Raw genomic sequence first — 26,920 nt, forward strand, 5'->3', positions numbered from 1 at the left:
TGTATATCTGCTCAGTTGAGGGGAAGACATAATGTCCAAGTATAGTGTTCAATGGCACAGGATGTTCCCATGTTACAGAATGTCATACCCGTTCAATGGCACAGGAGGTTCCCATGTTACAGAATGTCATACCCGTTCAATGGTACAGGAGGTTCCCATGTTACAGAATGTCATACCCGTTTTCGTTGTTTGAGTGCTGTTAGCTCATCATGTCCAGGTAACTCCGCTGTGACCTTCATACGATTGGGTTTGATATACGGCACTTTTCTTCCATCTTTGAGTGTCTTACCAACATCTGCAATGTAAGCAATTACACAAGTCATAGAGAATGCTATTTAAAAGGGCAAAAAACAGACATGATATGATAAGAAAATCTGAAACCCAGGGCCTTGGACAATAACCATGTAAGATGTGTAGATTTTGACATCTATCCTGTATAATTGAGAGCCTTTGGCAGCATGGAATATTGGTTATCATTGACACATGCTGAACTTAATAAACTACAAAACCTTTACTATCAGTTACTTGAATGACAAACAAATATTCAAACCATGCAAATGTTCGCTACACAAACTTACATTACATGCCGCCAAAATAACTAACGGACCAACCAACGGGCAGAGTGTCAACTATATAGCCTACTTAACTTTGATTAGGGGGTATAACTAAAACTAAGAATGAACAAAAGATTGCCAAGCAATATGGTCCCCTACCAGTTAAACTCCACCATTGTCAGATTTTTGTTTTGTTTATATTTGTTGCCATAGCAACCAGAATTCTTGAGGTAGGAACAAAATGTAATGACATGCATAATCTCAATATTGCCATCTGTCCATGTTTCAAGCTTCATGAAAAAATATGAAGAACTTTTGAAGTTATCGCAGGATCCAGAAAAATGTGACTGACAGACTGACTGACTGACTGACTGACTGACTGACTGACTGACTGACGCACAGAGCGCACACCATAAGTCCCCTTCAGTTTCACCAGTAGAGGACAACAATAAGAGGTAAGTAGAAGAAGTAAACAAATATAAACATTAACCTATAGAAGCTTCGTTCCCCTGTATAACTTTTGTCCCCATCGCAAACCCATTTGTAGAAGGTCCAACAAGGCCATCTTCTTTAACCCCCGAGTGACTTTGACCTTCAGCTGACCCCATGACTTCTGACCCTTCAGACTTCATTCCTGACCCCTCGTCTGAAGGTTTGGCGGTGGCTTTGAGGATCCGGGAGTGGCAGTGCTGTTCTATGCTGTCCACAACCGTCAATAGAGCGTCCAGTGATAGCAGGTGGGTGGAGAATAGGCCGGACACCGGGAATGCATTCTGAAAGGGAGCATAAACATCAAAGGCACAGTTCATAGAATAATATTTAATGCATTTCATCCTGTTAGCAAGCATATTCGGCATTGTCAAAATAAACCCTTGTGAAATAAACATAATCTTGATTTCAGTAATAATGGCATAAAGCTGTCATATTTAGTACAATAATGAAATTTTCTCTATGCTCCTGAGCTTTGGTTGTTCATAGTGTTTTCTAGACATGTTCTTTTGTTTATTTTTAAAAAAAGGAGACAGAAAAAATGAAAAATTGATGAAATAAGAAGAATACTATGTAGGTATCAAATACAGATAAAGTAATTTGCTCACAATAAAATAATAACCCACTAACCGACACTTGTGGGTTCCATATTATAACCCCATGTATATAATTATAACTTTAAATCTTTATTTTACACTATCCCAGTATTATCTAGTTACATGTAGATGCCCAATACAGTTAACTATCCATGGAGAGATGGTGAATAGATGAACGCACAGTAAATTAATGTAAAATAGGCACAAAACATTTGGAGGGAGTAGGTTTACTGCTTGAAAGTCCTTGAATATGTAAGTTGAAAAGTCTACTTTGTTGAAAAAGTCTGTAAACGAGTATACCTCATCCCCATGCTCTTGTATAAACATGAAGTAACAACCTTACAGAGCTTGTATAAACATAAAGTACCAACCTTAGAAAGACTGTATAAACATGAAGTACCAACCTTAGAGAGCTTGTATCAACATGAAGTACCAACCTTAGAGAGCTTGTATTAACATGAAGTACCAACCTTAGAGAGCTTGTATCAAAATGAAGTACCAACCTTAGAGAGCTTGTATATACATGAATTATCAACCTTAGAGAGCTTGTATAAACATGAAGTACCAACCTTAGAGAGCTTGTATAAACATGAAGTACCAAAATTAGAGAGCTTGTATAACATGAAGTACCAACCTTTGAGAGATTGTATTAACATGAAGTGCCAACCTTAGAGAGCTTGTATAAGCATGAAGTACCAACCTTAGAGAGCTTGTATCAAAATGAAGTACCAACCTTAGAGAGCTTGTATATACATGAAGTACCAACCTTAGAGAGCTTGTATAAACATGAAGTACCAACCTTAGAGAGCTTGTATAAACATGAAGTACCAACCTTACAGAGCTTGTATAAACATAAAGTACCAACCTTACAGAGCTTGTATAAACATAAAGTACCAACCTTAGAGAGCTTGTATAAACATGAAGTACCAACCTTACAGAGCTTGTATAAACATGAAGTACCAACCTTACAGAGCTTGTATAAACATAAAGTACCAACCTTAGAGAGCAAGTATAAATATGAAGTACCAACCTTAGCGAGCTTGTATAAACATGAAGTACCAACCTTAGAGAGCCTGTATAAACATGAAGTACCAACCTTAGAGAGCCTGTATAAACATGAAGTACCAACCTTAGCGAGCTTGTATAAACATGAAGTACCAACCTTACAGAGCTTGTATAAACATGAAGTACCAACCTTAGAGAGCCTGTATAAACATGAAGTACCAACCTTAGCGAGCTTGTATAAACATGAAGTACTAACCTTAGAGAGCCTGTATAAACATGAAGTACCAACCTTAGAGAGCTTGTACCAACATGAAGTACCAACCTTAGAGAGCTTGTATAAACATGAAGTACCAACCTTAGAGAGCCTGTATAAACATGAAGTACCAACCTTAGCGAGCTTGTATAAACATGAAGTACTAACCTTAGAGAGCTTGTATTAACATGAAGTACCAACCTTAGAGAGCAGCTTTGTCAGATCCTCAAACAGGTTTGTACAAGAGAGGTCACAGTCATAGTTGAGGTAGAGCTCAGTCACCAGGCCAGGTATCCTCCACAGCTGAACCATGGACTCCAGGGCTAGCTCTCTCACCTCGTATGTGATCCGGGGGTGGTCAGATGTGATTATCTCACTCAGCCTTGTAAGGTACATCTGTGGAAAGTGGGAAATAAAGTTACAATCTGTATGCATCTGACATTTTGTACATTACAAGTCTGGTTGAAAATGCCATAAGTAGTGGTATGTTAATAAACAAAAAGGGGTTGGAGATGGATTCTCATGTGTAGGAGCTGAACCATCGAAAGTAGTCCATGCTTCTTAACAATACACAATCATGAAAAAGAATTATTTCAACATGATTAAAAAAATCAATTTCATGAGAACAAAACAGTAGTAAACAAGGTTCAAGATCAATAATAAATGTGTTCTTTGTCAAAAGAACAAGAAATGTGTTTGTCAGAAACACTATGTCCCCTTCTGCGCCGCTTTGACTTTTTTTTTTACCTTTGACCTTGAAGGATGACCTTGACCTTGACCTTTCACCACTCAAAATGTGCAGCTCCATGAGATACACATGCATGCCAAATATCAAGTTGCTATATTCAATATAGCAAAAGTTATTGCCAAATGTTAAAGTTGGCGCAAACCAACCAACAGACCAACAGACCAACCAACCAACCAACCAACAGACAGGGCAAAAACAATATGTCCCCCACTATAGTGGGGGGGGACATAAAAATCTTCAAATATCATGTTCTGGAATAAAAGCCCTAGAACTTCCATGGCTGAAATTTTGATATTGGAAGTCTTAGAATTTCCATGGCTGTAAATTTTAGGCATTGAATGTATAAGAACTTCCATGGCTGCAATTTAAGATTTGAAAGTCCTCAAACTTCCATAGCTGAAATTTTGGAACTGGAAGTCTTGGAACTTCCATGAATACAATTTTGGAATTGGACGTCCTTAAACTTTAATTGGTGCAGTCTTGCAAGTTTCATGACACAAAATTTGGTAAATGAAAGCTATGGAACACAAAAAATAATTTACAGAAAAAGCTCACCTCTAACTGGAGTTTCAAATGAAAGCGCAGGGATTCAAACAGGAGGAAACACACACGCACGGCAGCTGCAGACAGGGACAGCCTTTCAGACTGCACAAGCTGAAATACAAGAGCAGTAGTTCTGATAATTGGTCTGATGATAGGCTGTCAGGTGAGCCCACTGGCTGTTTATGCACACCTGATATATCTGCAAGTAACCTCAGATTACCTCCGAAGATCTTGTGAGCCTTGTGGATGAAATTCCATGATAAGTAGTATGTTTGTAGCAGCTTTGGTCATAATATAATATTATTAACTTTCAGTGCTTGTTCATATATATTGAATTCCAGGCGATTGAATATTTAAATACTTTCATAATATGAGTATATGGAATATGAGTACTATCAGTTGCCATTCTTAATTTATAACAATTATAACAATAATTTCAAAACATTTAAAAGGTTTCATAACGCCCCATAAAAACTAGAGGTTTATCACAGATTTGACTTATGCTTTATTTATTGTTTTGTTAGCTTTGTTTAAGGGCAAATAGATTTAAAAAAAGAGTGGTTCACTGGGTATGCATCAGTTTAAGCAACAACTGCACTTTATTGGAATAACAACCAACCAATTGTCAAAGTGACCAATAAACCCCCTTATAATTGTCTTAGCGGAGGTACGTAGTCAACAGTAAACACACACAATAGCTGCATTTAGAGTCAACATTATAAATCCTCATCACCACAAGTATAAACAAGTAAATTCGTTGAATTGATATCCCCTGCTAATTTCAAAATGTTATGACCGACGGACGGATGGACAGACGGATGTAATGACGGACAGAGGAAATGACGAAAACGCCAATTCTATATCCCTCTGCCTTTCGCAGGGGAAAACAAGTATGAGCTTACCATGAACAAGTATCTGCACATATCGTCCTTGACCAGGTAGATAAGGGAGGCAAACTGGCTGATGTTGTCTGCCCCTGACTCCAGGGCCACCGTGAGCAGGCTCAGCCCCATGTGGATCATCACGTCCGTGTTGTGGCGGTCCAGGGGGTTGGTCAGTGATACCAGGAACCGGAATAGTTCCCGAACGCATGGGAGGCCATACGGAACGAGTGGCGCAGAGTCTGGAAAGTATCAAAGTTTGATCTTGTGTTTATACTTTATCCAAGTTTTGTTAGCATTTTTGTCATATAATGGCAATAAGTTTAAATAAAACTCAGTTAAGTTATCATAGAACAAATTCTCTGAGCGAGTTTGAAAAAGACTGGCAAGAAATGTGAGTTTTAAAAATGTTCACAAGTGTTTTCTATAGCCCGTTGTTATCAGGTACTTGGCACATAGAGATGATACAACAGATTTAAGTTATACCATTAATAAACAAGAGCTGTCACCACAGGATGACTTATGCCCCCTATAAACGCTTGATAGAAGTTATGAGCTTTTTTCAAAACCTAAACGCAGATTTCGAAACCTAAACACGGACCCTAAGTTCAAGGTCAAGGTCACAGGGGTCAAAATTTGTGTGCGTATGGAAAGGCCTTGTGAATATACACATGCATACCAAATATGAAGGTGATATCTCAAGGGACAAAAAAGTTATGAGCATTTTTCAAAACCTCAACGCAGATTTCGAAACCTAAACGCGGACCCTAACTTCAAGGTCAAAGTCACAGGGGTCAAAATTTGTGTGCGTATGGAAAGGCCTTGTCCATATACACATGCATATCAAATATAAAAGTTATATCTCAAGGGACATAGAAGTTATGAGCATTTTTCGAAACCTAAACGCAGATTTTGAAACCTAAATGCAGACCCTAAGTTCAAGGTCAAGGTTACAGGGGTAAATTTTTTTGTGCGTATGGAAAGGCCTTGTCCATATACACATGCATACCGAGTATGAAGGTTATATCTCAAGGGACATAGAAGTTATGAGCATTTTTCGAAACCTTAGTGCAGATTTCGAAACCTAAACGCGGACCCTAAGTTCAAGGTCAAAGGGGTAAAAATGTTTGTGCATATGGAAAGGCCTTGTCCAAGTTATGAGCATTTTCGAAACCTTAATGCAAAGTGTGACGGAAAGACAGACAGACGGACAGACAGACAGATGGACAGACATACAGTCCGATCACTATATTCCCCCTTTTCTACGAAAGGGAGCAATAAAAATATTGCCTAGAAGCTTACCCTCAGGATGGTTTCCCTGGTGTGGTATAAATCTCACGCCGCGCGGATTAACACGTTCATCGTTCAAAGTATTGCTGGCATCATTTGAGTCCGTAGTGGGTCCGCTGCAGTCTGTCACACTGTGTGGGTCCTCTTCCCCGTGGTCTGACTGGGACACGGGCAGACTGACCTCACTGGCTGACCTCACCAGGCTTTCCTCCTCAGGGATAGCCAGCGAGATGTGCTCTGTGAAAACAGGGTGATTTTATATGAACGTAGCTATGGGATCATGGGGCTTAATGCATTTGTGTTATACATTGTCCCAGAATAGCCTGTACAAGGCAACACTTTCCACTCTTATGGTATTTTCCGTTTAAAGAACGTCTTTTCTTTGTAGAAAAATCCAGTTTAGGTGGAAAGTGTCATCACAAATTAGCCTGTGCAAACTGGGACGACTTTTTAACCCATATTTATTAAACCCTGTTTTCGCAAAGCGTGGTCCACATTAAGTAATTATAGCTATGGACAGCTTTTGTAGGCATCTGATTTAAAGTTCAAATGAAAATCTTATTGGGTTTTGTTGACTATCATCTTTTTCATCCATCCATGATCACATAAACAAACAAAACTAATAAATATCCTCTACGTATTTTAAAAACATGAATAATCTACTACATTTTCACACTCAACTAGCGATCAATAAAAAAGGTTGATCAATGATTCACTGGAACCAAATTTCTGCGAGCATACGTGTGTGTAAAGACCCACAACTTTTTCATTTCAAATCCCATTGGATTTGGAATTTTTCATAAGTGTTGATACTATTGCCTGATGACTGGTCAATATAAAAACAAGAGGGCCAAGATGGCCCTAGTTCGCTCACCTGAGAGGAGTCGTTTCATTCAATCTTTACAAAACGTAAAACTTGACCTAGATATTGTACAAACATCCTGGTCATCTTTATTGAACCAAAACTCTGGCATATGGAGTGTTTTTGTTTTTGTAAGATTTTACCTGGTGACCGATATTTTGAGTTGACCCCCCCCCCCCCCCCCCCCCCCCCCCCCCCCTTACCAAACATCAAACTTTGCTTACAAAAACAAATATTATGACCAAGATTCATAAAATCTGAAACAAAATTGTGACCTCTAGAGTGTTTACAAGGATTTTGTATAATATAATGAAAATTTGGACAATCTAAGGACAATTATTAGGGCATTAATTATGTGAGATATATAAAACCAATCTTTGTACCAAGTTTCATGATGATTGGGAAAAAATGTGATTTCTAGTGTTCACAAGCTTTTTTTACTATATAAATATAAGAAAACTGCCCCCCCCCCCGGCAGCCATGTTATTCAACTGACCAGAACCATTTTCGAACTCAACTCTCATATCAAGGAAACAAATGTTCTGACCAAATTTCATGAAAATTAAGCCAAAAATGTGACTTCTAGAGTGTTCACATGTTTTTACTATAAACATATAGAGAAAAATGGCCTGCCCACTGTCAGCCATGTTTTTTCACAGATCTAGACCATTTTCGAACTCATCCGAGTTATCAATAAAACCCATGTTTTGACTAACTTTCATGATGATTGGGATAAAATTGTGACTTCTAGAGTGTTTACTAGGTTTCTCTATAGCCAAATAAGGAAAACTGCCCCGCCCACTGGCAGCCATGTTTTTCAATGGAACGGAACCACTTTTGAACGTCACCAACATATCCTTAAAGCAAACATTTTGACAAAGTAACATAAAGAGCATGAAATGTGACTTCTACAGTGTTTACAAGGTTTTCTTTTTCTTTGACCTAGTGACCTAGTTTTTGACCCAGCATGACCCAGTTTCGAACTTAATCGCGATAACATTGGGACAAATCTTCTGCCCAAGTTTCATGAGTGTTTACAAAACAAATGTGGACAACAGATGGATGGACGATAGACGGACAAAGACCGTTAGTGTAATTGATGTTGTCCAATTAGCAAACGGAGGTCCAAGTGTTCCATCCCTACTGAAGGGGAACTAATCAAAGTCTACTGCACCAAAGCTGGGTTCTACTAAAGAGACAAAACTCACAAATGTCTCAATAAGTCCGAGGCTATCAATGCAATCAAGCTAAAACAGGTTTTAATTGACTAAATTTACTTGAAATTTATCAGAAAGGCACTGTTATTGACAGAACCCACAATTTAAAATTAAGACATTGTTGTAAAACTCTGCAACATACCTTTGAAGTCAGTTGAAGAGATGTTCCTTCTTAAACTGTCATCTCCTTCCAGGCTCTCCACTTTTAAACTAGAATCCTCTTGATGGATATTGTATGACTCCATATCAGAGGCATCCTGTACAAAAATGAGGCAACACTATGTGACAATGACAGGTAATACATATGGATTTGAATTTCAGCTTTTACATAGTTCATTAGAAACAATTTCTGCAAAATTTCATCTTTTATTTTAAGTGTAAATTTCAAGCTTTAATTTGTGTGATAATATTTCTGACAGAAAAACGCACCTTCACGAGTTTAGCACATCACAAAATACATGAAGTTTGCTTTTTTTGTTAAGAGATAATCACATGCAAAACAAACAGACTGACAATATGGAATTTTAATCATCAAGAATGTTTTACAGCTTTTCTTTGATTGAAATTTTGCAAGGAATATACTGTTATGTCTTTGAACACATACCAGTCAAAAATTATTTTTCCTTAATCATAAAGAAGTGTAATATAAAAGACCTGCGGTAGAAATTACCGCATTAAAAACCTTTCATAATCTTTTTTTTTATCTACTACAACAAAAATCCAAGCTGCAAATGGGAATTTATTCTTCAACCTGCCTGCATCAGTAAAAGTGCTCCTTATAACTCACCCTACTACAATTTTTTGCTAGACAATATTTCAGCATTCAAAATATTCAAACATGAGACTTCGTCGATACCTGAAAGCCTTTAACGATGTCAATAATGGTTGTTCCTTCCAAAGGGGTTGTGCATATACTTTCCCGTGATGCCTCCACGTATGCTACACCCGGATCCACAACCTCTCGTGATCTCATTTCTACACCACTGTCATGGCCTTCTGACACTGTGTCGCCCTGGAAACAACAATTACAGGCCAATTAGTTTATTTTGAGTTTTTTACTGTTTTCATTACTATTCAAATCCAATCAAGGTGTTAAGTTCTCCTACTCACACTTTTTACAGAAATTAGGCTACTCAGTTCAAAATGCACATACTCAGGCTAGTAATTGACAACTGCATACTCAGGCTAGTAATTGACAACTGCATACTCAGGCTAGTAATTGACAACTGCATACTCAAGCTAGTTATTGACAACTGCATACTCAGGCTAATAATTGACAACTGCATACTCAGGCTAGTAATTGACAACTGCATACTCAGGCTAGTAATTGACCACTGCATACTCAGGCTAGTAATTGACAACTGCATACTCAGGCTAGTAATTGACAACTGCATACTCAGGCTAGTAATTGACAACCGCATACTCAGGCTAGTAATTGACAACTGCATACTCAGGCTAGTAATTGACAACTGCATACTCAGGCTAGTAATTGACAACTGCATACTCAGGCTAGTAATTGACCACTGCATACTCAGGCTAGTTATTGACAACTGCATACTCAGGCTAGTTATTGACAACTGCCTTACTTTAAGCAGAGGTCGGGGAAGAATGGAAATAGAAATAATTCCATGAACAATCTGCACACATAAGTTGTGTGGCCAGGCCTGGAGTCGAACAAGCAATCCTCACATGTGAAGTCAAGTGCTGTACCAAATGAGCAAGCTGGACCAGTGAATTGGTTTGTATGCATGTGAATGGTCAACAACAACGTGAAAATGAGTCAATCTCAATTGTTTACACACCATACTGTGTAGCACAATAAACCATATGAACCGACATGAACAATGTGTATTTAACTATTTGTTTTGTTTTGTTTAAAACTGGATACCACTACAAGTGATGTGAACTTTGCCTCCCCATCCATTAGGCTATATTGAATAGAAACACCCTTATGTCTTTTTCCTGGGAAATACCAGTACTTGGACAGATTTAAGGCACTCATTGAGTGGGGATTGAACCTTAGACATCAAGTTTGTATTGTTGAGACCAACAAATACACTAACAATACAACCTATTGATATGATTATTAAAAATTCTACAGTAAATTAATAAGACATTGTACTTTCATGATTATGCCTTGAACTTGTAGTTACTTAAAAATTGCCTAGTAAATGATGCAGCTACACTTTGGAAAAGATGCAAATGTTTTTTTTCCCCATATTTGACTTTTAAACTGAGTTATCTTGACTTTTGTCTTAGGGATGCATAAGTGCACAAAAACAGTTTTCATCAAGTGATATTTTATAATTTTTAAATTGCTTGATTTATAATAATGGTACTGTCAAGACAATACTGACATAAGGAGTGTAACGCTTAATTCCTCTAACTTTGTGGGGTCATAAAAAACTGGTGACATGGCTTAATTGGTTATTTCTTAGATCGTGTAACCCAAGATTTGATCATTTTTCGTATCAACATCTGTTTAAAGTTTTCTGTGTTGCTAATAGTATACATGTGGCATTTGAGTTAATATCTATGGGCCAATAGTAAATGGTGGCACCCTTAAAACCAGTTTTAACCATAAATGATATACTTTGCATTTTATCATTCCTCAGTTGTTTGGTTTTGTGCTGTCAGGGCTTTTTTTCTTGAAGTGATGAAGGAATCTAGCCTCCCATTTAAGATTCAAAATTTCAATCAAGAAAGGAGGAAAAATGTCCAAGGTAAACTTAAAATTTTGCATCATTTTAAGAAACTCCATTTGGGAAAGGAGCTTTTTCATTTGGTGAAGGGACCTGTATAAGCCCCTGCTAAAGACAGAAAAAGACTCCCTGGCTTTTTGAACAGTTGGGCCATGGACACTTGTCATAAATAAAGGACCTCGGCATTATGATAATAAATCTTACCTGCCGATGCCAAAATACTTTCAGTTCCTTAAAAAAATATATATCCAAATTTAAATGCCTCTATATTTTGAATAACTTCCAAATCGTCAACCAAAGGGACTTCCAAGTACGTGTACTAACCTCCCTCCTCCCTGGTACTGTTGGTTCATCTGCACCCCCTCCCACAGACGGCACACTCTGACCTCCCCTTGAGGCGGGGTCTCCACATGCCTGTCCTCTCTCCCCCGCCCCGCCCACTCCCCCGGGGTCATCAGTCTCTGTCCCTGCCACGGAGGTCTGATCCACAGACTGGTGAGGGCCGCTAGAGGGCTTGAGCTTCTTTTGCTTCAGTTTCGGGGACTTCTTGCGACGGCTCATACGGCTCTGATCCACACCACCAGTCCTCATTTTCAACTGTTAATAACAATGTGCACCCATATTTTCTTTACTGGTATTACCAATTTTTATTCTTAAATCTTAAACTTTTGAGAATTAAATTCTTTGTTTCAACAATTTTGTTACACATACAAGACATTCTCATTGTGTTGTCAGATGTACTAACCCAGGCAAAACAAAGTCTGTGCCAATATATGTAAAGTGTTACCCTGCTCACACTTTTTCTGGGTCCGCTGGTAAACATGTTCTTATATATAACCAGTATCATATTAGTCACTGATAACTGACCTACTTGAATCAGAGGTAGTAAGAATGGCTGAAAAAATAATTTCATAAACAATCCACACACAAGTTATGTACAAGGACAGGAAATAAGCCTGTGATCCTTGGATTTGTAGTCCAGTTTAACAACTGAACAAGCAGGCTCCATTATAACTGGCACATTTTTCAAATACTATGTCTCAATCGATTTCTAAACTGTCTGGCTGTGTGTTTTGATATTTACAGAAGAAGCTCACAATCAACCAAAAAATGCATTCCTGTATTATACAGAAAATAATATATATCTGTCTAAACAAGAGCTATTACCATAGGATGACTTATGCCCCCTATAAACGCTTGGTAGAAGTTATGAGCTTTTTTCGAAACCTAAACGCAGATTTCGAAACCTAAATACGGACCCTAAGTTCAAGGTGAAGGTCTCAGGGGTCAAAATTTGTGTGTGTATGGAAAGGCCTTGTCCATATACACATGCATGACAAATATAAAATTGCTGTCTGATGCTTCATAGAAGTTATGAGCATTTTTCGAAATCTAAAGGCAAAGTGTGACGGACAGACGGACGGACAGTCCCATCACTATATGCCCTCCTTCGGAGGCTTTAAAATTCTTAGAATATCAAAATAAATCAGAAAGCCACATAAACTAGAGAGCAAACACCATGCTAAATCCTTGAACTGCACTTAGTGACCCCGTGACCTAGTTTTTGACCCTGCATGACCCATATTCGAACTTGACCTAAATATTGTCTTGATACAACTTCTGACCAAGTTTGGTAAAGATCGGATGAAAACTATTTGAATTAGAGAGCAGACACCAAAAGTGTGACAGACTGACAGTGCGAAAACTATATACCCCCTTTTCTTCGAAAGGGGGCATAAAAATACGAAATAGTCCTTGTACCTTTTTCATGTTAGCATTCCATTTGGGGTCTTCCTTGAACTGGGGTAGCCTTGTGAAGAGCAACTGAACCATGTCCATCAAGGTGTGCTCGGCAGAACGGCGCAGTAGCTCTGTGCACAGAAATCTCAGTGAGTTAGAATATATGACCCTTGTTTTGGGAAAACTAAGCATAATGCATGTGCGTAAAGTGTCACCGCAATTACCCTGTAAAGCCTGCACACACTCATCAAAGACATCACTTTCTGCTGTAAAGCCTGCACACACTCATCAGAGACGTCACTTTCTGCTGTAAAGCCTGCACACACTAATCAGAGACGTCACTTTCTGCTGTAAAGCCTGCACACACTAATCAGAGACATTACTTTCTGCTGTAAAGCCTGCACACACTCATCAGAGACGTCACTTTCTGCTGTAAAGCCTGAACACACTAATCAGAGACATCACTTTCTGCTGTAAAGCTTGCACACACTAATCAGAGACGTCACTTTCTGCTGTAAAGCCTGCACACACTAATCAGAGACGTCACTTTCTGCTGTAAAGCCTGCACACACTAATCAGAGACATCACTTTCTGCTGTAAAGCCTGAACACACTAATCAGAGACGTCACTTTCTGCTGTAAAGCCTGCACACACTAATCAGAGACGTCACTTTCTGCTGTAAAGCCTGAACACACTAATCAGAGACGTCACTTTCTGCTGTAAAGCCTGCACACACTAATCAGAGACGTCACTTTCTGCTGTAAAGCCTGCACACACTTATCAGAGACGTCACTTTCTGCTGTAAAGCCTGCACACTCTCATCAGAGACATCACTTTCTGCTGTAAAGCCTGCACACACTAATCAGAGACGTCACTTTCTGCTGTAAAGCCTGCACACACTAATCAGAGACGTCACTTTCTGCTGTAAAGCCTGCACACACTCATCAGAGACATCCCTTTCTGCTGTAAAGCCTGCACACACTAATCAGAGACGTCACTTTCTGCTGTAAAGCCTGAACACCCTTATCAGAGACATCACTTTCTGCTGTAAAGCCTGCACACACTCATCAGAGACATCACTTTCTGCTGTAAAGCCTGCACACACTCATCAGGGACATCACTTTCTGCTGTAAAGCCTGCACACACTAATCAGAGACATCACTTTCTGCTGTAAAGCCTGAACACCCTTATCAGAGACGTCACTTTCTGCTGTAAAGCCTGCACACACTAATCAGAGACGTCACTTTCTGCTGTAAAGCCTGCACACACTAATCAGAGACGTCACTTTCTGCTGTAAAGCCTGCACACACTAATCAGAGACGTCACTTTCTGCTGTAAAGCCTGCACACACTAATCAGAAACATCACTTTCTGCTGTAAAGCTTGCACACACTAATCAGAGACGGTACTTTCTGCTGTAAAGCCTGCACACACTAATCAGAGACATCACTTTCTGCTCTAAAGCCGGAACACACTAATCAGAGACGTCACTTTCTGCTGTAAAGCCTGAACACCCTTATCAGAGATGTCACTTTCTGCTGTAAAGCCTGCACACATATCAGAGACGTCACTTTCTGCTGTAAAGCCTGAACACCCTTATCAGAGGACAACACTTTCTGCTGTTAAGCCTGCACACACTAATCAGAGACATCATTTTCTGCTCTAAAGCCTGCACACACTCATCAGAGACATCACTTTCTGCTGTAAAGCCTGCACACACTAATCAGAGTTACTTTCTGCTGTAAAGTCTGCACACACTAATCAGAAACATCACTTTCTGCTGTAAAGCCTGCACACACTAATCAGAGACGTCACTTTCTGCTGTAAAGCCTGCACACACTAATCAGAGACATCACTTTCTGCTGTAAAGCCTGCACACACTCATCAGAGACATCACTTTCTGCTGTAAAGCCTGCACACACTAATCAGAGACGTCACTTTCTGCTGTAAAGCCTGCACACACAAATCAGAGACATCACTTTCTGCTGTAAAGCCTGCACACACTAATCAGAGACGTCACTTTCTGCTGTAAAGCCTGAACACCCTTATCAGAGATGTCACTTTCTGCTGTAAAGCCTGCACACACTAATCAGAGACGTCTCTTTCTGCTGTAAAGCCTGCACACACTAATCAGAGACGTCACTTTCTGCTGTAAAGCCTGCACACACTAATCAGAGACATCACTTTCTGCTGTAAAGCCTGAACACACTAATCAGAGACGTCACTTTCTGCTGTAAAGCCTGCACACACTAATCAGAGACGTCACTTTCTGCTGTAAAGCCTGCACACACTAATCAGAGACGTCACTTTCTGCTGTAAAGCCTGCACACACTCATCAGAGACATCACTTTCTGCTGTAAAGCCTGCACACACTAATCAGAGACGTCACTTTCTGCTGTAAAGCCTGCACACACTAATCAGAGACGTCACTTTCTGCTGTAAAGCCTGCACACACTCATCAGAGACATCACTTTCTGCTGTAAAGCCTGCACACACTAATCAGAGACGTCACTTTCTGCTGTAAAGCCTGAACACCCTTATCAGAGACATCACTTTCTGCTGTAAAGCCTGCACACACTCATCAGAGACATCACTTTCTGCTGTAAAGCCTGCACACACTCATCAGGGACATCACTTTCTGCTGTAAAGCCTGCACACACTAATCAGAGACATCACTTTCTGCTGTAAAGCCTGAACACCCTTATCAGAGACGTCACTTTCTGCTGTAAAGCCTGCACACACTAATCAGAGACGTCACTTTCTGCTGTAAAGCCTGCACACACTAATCAGAGATGTCACTTTCTGCTGTAAAGCCTGCACACACTAATCAGAGACGTCACTTTCTGCTGTAAAGCCTGCACACACTAATCAGAAACATCACTTTCTGCTGTAAAGCTTGCACACACTAATCAGAGACGTCACTTTCTGCTGTAAAGCCTGCACACACTAATCAGAGACATCACTTTCTGCTCTAAAGCCGGCACACACTTATCAGAGACGTCACTTTCTGCTGTAAAGCCTGAACACCCTTATCAGAGATGTTACTTTCTGCTGTAAAGCCTGCACACACTAATCAGAGACGTCACTTTCTGCTGTAAAGCCTGAACACCCTTATCAGAGACATCACTTTCTGCTGTAAAGCCTGCACACACTAATCAGAGACATCACTTTCTGCTGTAAAGCCTGCACACACTAATCAGAGACGTCACTTTCTGCTGTAAAGCCTGCACACACTAATCAGAGACGTCACTTTCTGCTGTAAAGCCTGCACACACTAATCAGAAACATCACTTTCTGCTGTAAAGCCTGCACACACTAATCAGAGACGTCACTTTCTGCTGTAAAGCCTGCACACACTAATCAGAGACATCACTTTCTGCTGTAAAGCCTGCACACACTAATCAGAGACGTCACTTTCTGCTGTAAAGCCTGAACACCCTTATCAGAGATGTCACTTTCTGCTGTAAAGCCTGCACACACTAATCAGAGACCTCTCTTTCTGCTGTAAAGCCTGCACACACTAATCAGAGACGTCACTTTCTGCTGTAAAGCCTGCACACACTAATCAGAGACATCACTTTCTGCTGTAAAGCCTGCACACACTCATCAGAGACATCACTTTCTGCTGTAAAGCCTGAACACCCTAATCAGAGACGTCACTTTCTGCTGTAAAGCCTGCACACACTAATCAGAGACATCACTTTCTGCTGTAAAGCCTGCACACACTAATCAGAGACATCACTTTCTGCTGTAAAGCCTGCACACACTCATCAGAGACGTCACTTTCTGCTGTAAAGCCTGCACACACTAATCAGAGACATCACTTTCTGCTGTAAAGCCTGCACACACTAATCAGAGACGTCACTTTCTGCTGTAAAGCCTGAACACCCTTATCAGAGATGTCACTTTCTGCTGTAAAGCCTGCACACACTTATCAGAGACGTCACTTTCTGCTGTAAAGCCTGCACACACTTATCAGAGACGTCACTTTCTGCTGTAAAGCCTGCACACACTAATCAGAGACATCACTTTCTGCTGTAAAGCCTGCACACACTCATCAGAGACATCACTTTCTGCTGTAAAGCCTGCACACACTCATCAGAGACGTCACTTTCTGCTGTAAAGCCTGCACACACTCATCAGAGACGTCACTTTCTGCTGTAAAGCCTGCACACACTAATCAGAGACGTCACTTTCTGCTGTAAAGCCTGCACACACTAATCAGAGACATCACTTTCTGCTGTAAAGCCTGCACACACTCTTCAGAGACGTCACTTTCTGCTGTAAAGCCTGCACACACTCATCAGAGACGTCACTTTCTGCTGTAAAGCCTGCACACACTCATCAGGGACATCACTTTCTGCTGTAAAGCCTGCACACACTAATGAGAGACATCACTTTCTGCTGTAAAGCCTGCACACACTAATCAGAGACGTCACTTTCTGCTGTAAAGCCTGCACACACTAATCAGAGACGTCACTTTCTGCTGTAAAGCCTGAACACACTCATCAGAGACATCACTTTCTGCTGTAAAGCCTGCACACACTAATCAGAGACGTCACTTTCTGCTGTAAAGCCTGCACACACTAATCAGAGACGTCACTTTCTGCTGTAAAGCCTGCACACACTAATCAGAGACATCACTTTCTGCTGTAAAGCCTGCACACACTCATCAGAGACATCACTTTCTGCTGTAAAGCCTGCACACACTCATCAGAGACGTCACTTTCTGCTGTAAAGCCTGCACACACTCATCAGAGACATCACTTTCTGCTGTTAAGCCTGCACACACTTATCAGAGACGTCACTTTCTGCTGTAAAGCCTGCACACACTCATCAGAGACGTCACTTTCTGCTGTAAAGCCTGCACACACTCATCAGAGACGTCACTTTCTGCTTTTATGGAATTTTTTGTTTAAAGAAAGTTTCTTCACAATGAAAATCCAGTTAAAGCAGAAAGTGTCATCTCTGGTTAGCCTGTGCAGACTGCATAGGCTAATCTGGGATGACACATTATCCATAATCATTAAACCCAGTTTTCCCAGAATGAGCCTCATATAGTTACGCAAAAAGGGGAGACAATCAATACCTAAACAGGAGTACTGGTGACCAAGTTGTCAAATGCTTCTTTGCTATTTTGCAAAAGGTACACAAAACAAAAGTTGCGAGTAAAAACGCTCAGAGAAAGTTATAAACTCTGTTGTATTGAAAATACAGTCACTCTCTTACATCTACCTAGCCTTAGACAAATCTAGTAGTTATGCTAGGTCTTTTTAAACATTTACAAACATATTTTCACTTCAATGTACTTTTAATGTTAAGTGCCAGAACTTATTAAACATTGTTTATTTGGAAAGGAGCCCTATTGCACCTAAAAAATGACAGATTGACAGCAAATATTACTAAACTGTTATCAGGAAATATAAAAAGTGCAATTTAAAGCCGCATTCATCCACCACATTCCCACCAGTTTTACATTTCAATGCATTTTAAAGGGCATTGGTTATTATGAAAGTTAATGTTAATGTCAACAAGAGCACCGCATAACGGGTGCCACACTCTGCTGCGGGTGAAGTTTTTAATAGTTGAAAGCTTGTCAGATTTTTTTTTTTTTTAGAGGTCATAGTGACCTTGAACTTTGACCTAGTGACCCAAAAATAGGTGTGGCATGTTGAACTCATCAAGGTGCAGCTATATATGAAGTTTCAAAGTTGTAGGTTGAAGCACGTTGATTTTAGAGCCAATTTTCAAATCCTTGACAAAATGTTAATGTTTTAGCACGACGCAGACAGCGGACACAACACGACGAGCTGGCTATTCGGATTTTCTCCGAAAACAGCCAAGCTAATAAAATAACTTCATTAATTTTTTATAAGACATGCTATTAATTATGAATTTGTTTGTAAGGGCTTGGTATGAAAACATTTATACTTTACTTATCTTCAGTATAAATGTACTGTACTTACTAAATTAACTTCATCTCAAGCCCCCTCCTGAGTAGCTGAGGAATTACTAGGACAACAAATTATTTGTCCAATTTCAATGAGGGTTTGTATTTTTGTTAATAGATGTCCATTTGAAACTATTTTGGAAAGTAACATTTGTGGACAGTATTAGATGAGTAGGGCTCATTGCCTCCCACTATTTTGACCGTTATGATTTCAATGCATATTTGCATTAAGTTCGATCAATGTCTATCAAAAACCATTGAATCTCATCGATGTTTTATTTTTAAAGTTGGCATGTAGTGGGATTTTAATTTCCTCCAAATAAATGCAAAACTAAACAGGCCACTTTCCACTAAGTCTCAAGGCTACTTACCACTGAGTCTCATTTCAAAGCAGATACGGAAACAAGACTGCATGATTTCACACACCGACTCGTTTGTGAGCAGAACACCAGCTGGACACAGCAAAAGGGTCCTCAAAACCTGAAAACAGAAGAAAACAAACCCTTTAAAAAACAACTCGTTCTGGTAAACTGAGCTTGAAGCATGTGTGTAAAGTGTCGTCCCAGATTAGCCTGTGCAGTCCGCAATGTGTAAAGTGTCGTCCCAGATTAGCCTATGCAGTCCGCAAAGGTCAAAACCAAAATAACTAGGAAAATTTCAGTGATTGTGTGCCTCTTTTGTTAAATGCTCACATTAACCAAGTCAACTACTGTACTTTTTCACAATTGTATAGCCTTAATTCGCAAATGGGATTATGTTAAAACAAGAATTGTGTCACAGATATTGATGCCACAAACATATTTGTACACAAATAAATCTAATAAATATTCTTCACTAGTCAAAATGACATAATTTTGCCAAAATTAATCAAAGCTTAAATAACCTTTGCCAATCACATAAATTTAGTTATTCAGCTTTAAAAATTTGAAAGAAATTCACTAAGCAGTTAAAAAGGAAGTCAGTACAAACAATTTTTGTGACTGTATTTTCTATCATAAAAAACAACAAAAGTTAATAACTTTAACTTTTGGGAATATATACATGTATTCCATTTGCAAACACTTGATTCATTAATTAACATATTTATTTGGCTTATACAAATCGTAATTCCTTTCTTTACGATAATGTACACATTAAGGTCATTCACTGTTAAATATTGAGCCAGATCCAACAAGTAGTTTAAGAGAAGTTGAAAACGTAAGCTTCCGAAAGTACCAAAGTATCAACTCACGGATGAACAAGTGCAATGCTTTATGCCTTACACAATGTGGGGGCAAAACAAATGAAAACTTCGTCAACTTTGTCAATGGTGTATATGTAAATGTTACCCTTTCATAATTAAAGGGCGTCTGTTTGTATATTAAATGTAGTTTAATACATTGACATCACCAATTATAATTTGATTCTAGCTTATTGTCTCCTTTCAATAATACTAATCACGATTTTGGTAATTTGCTATACACTTCATTTCAGGGCATATTCACACATCATTGGAAAAAACACTGGATTCACCAAAAAAAGTAAGATTCAAACACTAGAAAATTATTCCTCGAAAACGAAAAAAAAGCAGCTAGGAAAGCAAAGAAACCCCTGCCCCACTCACATGTAGGATCTTCATGAGCACGACTTCATCAGAGCCAGGATCTGTGCCCACAAACCGGGCGTGAGTCACTGCATCTGCAATGTTCTCAATGGCTGCTGCAGCAACATCACGTTTAGGGTCTGAAACAAAATGGTCATGTTTAGGATCGGAAAAATTGTAGTAGCCTTAAGTGTCTGAAATATTGTAGTCAAGTTTAGTGTCTGAAACATTGTAGTCATGTTTAGGGTCTTAAACATTCTGGTCAGGGTTTGAAACATTGCAGTCAAGTTAAGGATCTGAAATATTGAAGTTACACTTAGGATCTGAAATATTGAAGTCACATTTAGGGTCTGAAACATTGCAGTTATATTTAGCGTCTGAAGCATTGCAGTAACATTTAGGGTCTGCAAACTTGCAGTAATATTTAGGGTCTGAAACATTGTAGTCACACTAAGGGTCTGAAACATTGTAGTCATATTTAGGATCTGAAATATTGAAGTCACATTAAGGGTCTGAAAAATTGCAGTAATATTTAGGGTCTGAAACATTGCAGTTACATTTAGGGTCTGAAACATTGTGGTCATATTTAGGATCTGAAATATTGAAGTCAAACCAAGGGTCTGAAACATTGCAGTTATATTAAGGGTCTGTAGCATTGCAGTTACATTTAGGGTCTGCAAACTTTCAGTAATATTTAGGGTCTGAAAAATTGCAGTCACACCAAGGGTCTGAAACATTGCAGTTATATTAAGGGTCTGTAGCATTGCAGCTACATTTAGGGTCTGCAAACTTGCAGTAATATTTAGGGTCTGAAACATTGCAGTCACACTAAGGGTCTGAAACATTGTGGTCATATTTAGGATCTGAAACGTTACAGTCACATTTAGGGTCTGAAAAATTGCAGTCACACTGAGGGTCTGAAACATTGCAGTCACACCAAGGGTTTGAAACATTGCAGTCACATCGAGGGTCTGAAACATTGCAGTCGAACTTAGGTTCTGAAACATTGCAGTCACACTTAGGGTCTGAAACATTGCAGTTGCACTTATGGTCTGATACATTGCAGTCACACTAAGGGTCTGAAAGATTGCAGTCACACTTAGGGTCTGAAAAATTGCAGTCACACTAAGGGCCTGAAATGGTGTGATATATACAAGGACTCACTTTTCTGCATACCCCGGTGGTTGCACCAGAATAAAGCTTTAGGTATATTGTCAGTGTGTTACTAAATTTTCAGACACAATTTTGGAATATTGTTAAGTATCTTATTTTTCAGACACTAAACAAATTCATTACTTTTAAGTCAGAAAATTTAATACAATATAGTAACCAAGAGATGTGTTTGTCAGAAACACAATACCCCCTTCTGTGCCACTTTGAGTTTTAGAAAAAAAATTATCATTTGGCAAGTACAGATAATTATCTACCTTTGAAGCTTATTACTTCCCTTGGATTTGTTTTTTTGACCTTTGACATTGAAAGATGACCTTGATCTTGCACCACTCAAAATGTGCAGCTCCATGAGATACACATGCATGCCAAATAATTATATCAAGTTGCTATCTGAAGCGACATAGAAGTTATGAGCATTTTTCTAAACCTAAACCCAAAGTGTGGCGCAGACAGACGGACGGTCCGAGCACTGTATGCCCTCCTTCGGGGACATAAAAGAAACATTGATTTCAGAACAAACTTTCACTTTCTATGTAAAAAAACAGTTGACAAGATTTTTGTATTATTAACCACTACCCCTATTTCATTGCTCAAAGATTACTATTGTCTCTTAATTACAATTTATAAAGGGAAATTTCAATTTTATGTAGACAAACAGCCCCCTTTATTGAAGTCGCGTATATCAAGGCCATTCTACTTACCCACAAGACCGTATGAGAGAAACTTGTTGATGGAGGTGAGAGCCAGGCCAGTGATGGGGCCTGTGGTGTCCTCTGAGCGTATCACTTCCAGAAATGGGCTCAGGTATGTGTTCGGTTCAATCTCCACAAGTTCTGAGTAACAACAAAATATCCCATGACATTTATGCAATAGAAAGAACAGCAGTTTGTTAAAATCAATAAAATATTTCTTAAACTTATTTGCCAAAAATGCAAACACTAGCTGTTATGTTCTTTACCCAGAGCTCCAGATAAGGGCCATACAGCCGTAAACGGCTTTTTCATGAAGGTTTACGCATTTATTTTTATAAACTGGACGTACAATTACGACTTTAATATCCCTTATACGCATTTACGAAAAAAAATCTGGCTGTACCGATACGTTCATGCGTGATTTAATGGTCTCTAACCTAACGGTGCTTTTCGTTCATTTAAATTACCGAAAAGTTGTAGACTGGGTTCCGGTATTATTGTCTATTCTGTCACGTGATTTCCGGTAACTCGTATACCCGTCAAAAACAATATGTCTGCGCACAAGGGAAGGCCTGCTTAACCGAAAGCGATTAAAAAAAACACTGTCATATAATGGCTACATACGGTTGTCTAACCATCCTGACATTAGTTTAAACCTATTTATTTTAGCTTGATTGCATCGAAAGCCTAAGGCTTATATCAACGCTCTCGAGTCCGTTTCCTGGGCCTAGAACCAGTACTTGGTGTCTTTGGGGAAGACCTAAAGAACGCTCCCACGGTGGAGATCGAACCCGTGACCTCCCGATCGCTAGGCGGACACCATATCCTTTACCCCATGGCGACCCTAAACATCATGATATTCAATCTGTAAACCCAGTTGAAGTATTTGCTTAAGCTTTTCACTGTCATACTTGGCATAGTTTTTGCCAACTTTGACAGTTAACTGCTAAAGCAATGATTCTTTTGAGATGAGACAGTGACATTAGTGTTCATTTACTTAGCTTACTAGTTGGCTTGTGTTTTATTGTCAAGAAAAATGAACAAATAGTATTTAGTGATGAGTTTTAATGTGTAGTTGTATTTGCATCATAATTCAGAATGGAAAACCAAATAAAGTAACTTTTTAAGAAGCTAAATATATTAAGTATAATTGCTGCAAATGTTTCTGTAAAGTCAGTTATACACACTTCAATATCCAAGAACACGGATAGAACAGTACTACCTATATTTTTGGATATGGTAGTACAGGTACTAATTGATTTTCAGCGTTACTCCTTTTCTTTCTGTCAGTTGCAGTACCGTTACTTATTTCACAAATCCTTATCTGGAGCTCTGTTACCATAACCTTACCTAACACAGATGCTGATAACACAGCAAACCAGCTGGAATTATTCAATGAAATACTGAGTTAAAAATCAATTAAATTCATCTTATGTAGGGGCCATTAGGCATGGTAATCCCCACTTAATATTATTTAAAAATGTAAATGAATGAAGCGTTCCCATAACATTCTTCTTACACCATATTTTTTTTATTCCACTTCTATGAAATTTTTAATACTAATATGCTTCCTTCCCCCCCCCCCACCTCCAGCCCCAATAATCAATAAAGGTGAAAAAAACATGAAATTGGCGAATGTTAACATTACCAGTGATGTTGTTGAGCACATCTTTGAGTTGCGCAAAACTGCTCAGAAGTGGGTCTCCGTCCTCGTCTCTCTGAGAATGGGCAGACCAGCGAGATGAGCGCCTCATCGCCGTCACCACTAGTGTGATCTCCCCTTGCAGAATGTAGATCCCATTGCTTGGGGACCCCATTATGATCTGGATAAATTTAATAATTCAAATTTACAGAGCTTTTTCATTCTTTACAGGGCGCTGAATATAGGTCACCTCACCCTAAATATGATTTGAAACAGTTACCACTTTATAACAAGTGTATAAACCACAGGTGGCAGAAAAATGAACGGTCATTTATCAAAATTTATGATTCTTCTATGTCTTTTCTAAACTAATCTGCCAAAACAGATTATCAAAAACTGTTCATAAATTTGAGCCAGTAAAATCATAGTTTTTTTATAACTGCTTATTTTACATATTGTACACATGTGGTGTTTAACATTTTATGTATTTTGAATTAAGAGGATATAATTAAAACCCTATCATTTTTAACGTATAAAGATAGTATGTAACGCAATATACAGAACAACATCATTTAAACAAGCAATAACACAATGGAGATTTATAATAACATTTATGAAAGTTGACAATATTTGATGTTATAAAGTTATAGAAATGTATCATTAATTAATTAGTTTAATACATGTGAATTCATTTTGTCTTCCAATGTAAGACAAAATTAAAATACATTTAAATAAAATCATTTACTGCACTTTTTATAGTGCTTTGTTTTATGGTTTATCCAAATCACTCCAGTCCTTACATATTGGATGTTCATGACAGATAAGACACTCTTGCACAACCAGTATATATGGATAACTACAACAACATTTCTAGCCTCCAGATCTTCAACATTTATAGTATGAATCATTAGTTTGTATTTGAATTGTTTAATTCATTGTTCAATAAATAGTATAGCTTATTTATATTGTGTTTCGTTTGTTAAAACATAGGAATCACCTGTGATTTATGTTGAGGAAACCTTTAGTCTGGTGCTTATGACTAACTGGTATTTGTATAAAAAATTACATTTAACTTATTAACATCTGATAATGGTACTAAATAGTAATTAGTATATCTTAACTTATTTAATTAGTTGTTTTAATGTTTACTTTTAGAATTTCTTATGGATTTAAGTACTAAATGCATATGTGTATGCATATGTTTACAGGTATGTCTTGCAACCTGTAACAAGCGCATTTAAATGACCAGAAAACACTGATTATAATCAATAACATTCACATGGTCTTTATGGCTTTCATATACTGTGTTGTCAGAGACTAGACTGTCATTGGCAGACATGGATTTGGGACTGTCTCATCCTGCATTCCTAACAAACAAGTATTTCAATCTAAAACTAAATTGCCATTATTAAGAATGGTATTGCATGAAGAATTTTGTATTAGTTTTGTGAGCTGAACATATTTATCGTATGCTTCCTTTATTTCAAGCATAGCACCCTAATTTCGATAACTTTGTTTACATTAAGAACGTGGCTCTCGTGATGACGTCACACGCATGCGCTCCAGTATTTTGTTTTACTAACATTACTACGCTTGAAAATATATACAGACACTGCAAAAATAAGGAAAAAAACAGTATAATTGCCTTTTAAAATCTTACTTCAATTGAAATAATCCAAATGTATGCCTATTCCATTCATTTTTTGGGGGTACTCTTCATTAAACTTGTACATTAATTGCAGATCAATGCACTAGTGTGAACGCAACACTTTCATGTATTTGATTTATTTTAAAGAAAATTCTTTTACCTTTTCAAGATTCTTAGAAAATGTTGCATTGAACAATCTGTTCATGTATAATGTGAACATAGTTGACTTGACAATATATACATGTTCTTTGGGTAAACCCTGTCATGATTGGATGCTAATTTTATCAAATCTTTTAATAGTAACATATTCACCAAAATTTAAATTGTATTTGAACAAAGTCAGAACATTGGTGTTTTTTTGCAATTCTTGAGCACTTTTTGTGTCAATGTTGCTAAAAAGAAGATCAACAGATAAAACAGAAACTTACTAAATTGCAAATAGAAGTTATAAAAAAAGTTAAATTAATAATTCAGTTTCTATAAAATTTAAATTTGAATGGAATCTTCTAAGTTTTGTCGGCCTTATGCCTATTGCAATCAAGTGCTCTCGCTGTTGGGATGTGACATCTTGACACCAGATAAACAACAAGCATAGTGGATGTAATTTGCGGGTGTGTACGGAACTAGCGACTTTGCGTGGTTAAACACGCTATAAATAAACAATATTGACATTTTTCAGGTGATGGAAATAAATCTGTAAAGGAACATCATTTATTGCACCATTTGAATTAATTCAGACATTTTTTTAGTTGTTTCCTTAACCGCTCGACTCTCAGTAATTATTGGATAAATGAATAAAGTTAAAGATTTATCCATTTTCAATTTTTTATTTTTTTATAGCATCATAATTAAAAACAGCATAGCGATCCGTATACTACTTTGAGTCTTCAAACACACATGTTCTTACCTTAATGACCAAGGTTCTCCTTCGTCTTAAAAGGTAAACAAAAACAATATGTGTTTATTTACAATTTCTGAATAAACCAGTAAAAACATTAATAATAGAACTCATTGATTTGACGGCGACACTGGTACCAGCGTACGGAAAATAACAATTTCTTCCTCTACATTGTATAAGTATGAATTAAATAAACAAAGGACTTAGAACACTCGATTTTTTTAACGACAATTTGTTTGACAACTAGATTAAATATCGTTTTGACAAATGACGTGGTGTTCCTACTAATTTTGGTTCCGAACGAAGATCTTAGTAAAGGGACACTACTGTGTGACAAAGGTTACTTTACACTAATTTGATTGAACGAAACTCTGGTAAATTTGTTCAGAGACGTAGATATGTTATCTACTTCTTTTATGTGCGCGTCTTCAACATTTGAAATATGCTTTTTTAATC

The 26,920-nt window shown here is 38.2% G+C and overlaps 1 protein-coding gene across 3 annotated transcripts in view; it reads right to left on the bottom strand.

The window, feature by feature from the left end:
- Positions 1–26,665, bottom strand: part of LOC127848863 (Golgi-specific brefeldin A-resistance guanine nucleotide exchange factor 1-like) — a 59,298-nt gene extending 32,633 nt beyond the window's left edge. For all 3 annotated transcript variants that reach the window (XM_052381527.1, XM_052381526.1, XM_052381525.1), the window contains exons 1-15: positions 26,474–26,665; positions 23,925–24,099; positions 22,286–22,417; positions 20,433–20,551; positions 19,201–19,309; positions 12,902–13,011; positions 11,465–11,737; positions 9,295–9,450; positions 8,581–8,695; positions 6,372–6,596; positions 5,091–5,311; positions 4,201–4,299; positions 3,099–3,293; positions 1,045–1,327; positions 177–295 (exon numbers count right to left, since the gene is read on the bottom strand). In XM_052381527.1, coding sequence (XP_052237487.1) covers positions 177–295; positions 1,045–1,327; positions 3,099–3,293; positions 4,201–4,299; positions 5,091–5,311; positions 6,372–6,596; positions 8,581–8,695; positions 9,295–9,450; positions 11,465–11,737; positions 12,902–13,011; positions 19,201–19,309; positions 20,433–20,551; positions 22,286–22,417; positions 23,925–24,093 — 2,325 coding nt within the window. In that variant the 5' untranslated portion in view covers positions 24,094–24,099; positions 26,474–26,665. The remainder of the gene's footprint in view (positions 1–176; positions 296–1,044; positions 1,328–3,098; positions 3,294–4,200; positions 4,300–5,090; positions 5,312–6,371; positions 6,597–8,580; positions 8,696–9,294; positions 9,451–11,464; positions 11,738–12,901; positions 13,012–19,200; positions 19,310–20,432; positions 20,552–22,285; positions 22,418–23,924; positions 24,100–26,473) is intronic.
- Between the last annotated feature and the right edge of the window lie 255 nt (positions 26,666–26,920).

The sequence above is a fragment of the Dreissena polymorpha genome, chromosome 10 (assembly GCF_020536995.1).
Source record: "Dreissena polymorpha isolate Duluth1 chromosome 10, UMN_Dpol_1.0, whole genome shotgun sequence".
Classification (NCBI taxonomy): Eukaryota; Metazoa; Mollusca; class Bivalvia; order Myida; family Dreissenidae; genus Dreissena; species Dreissena polymorpha.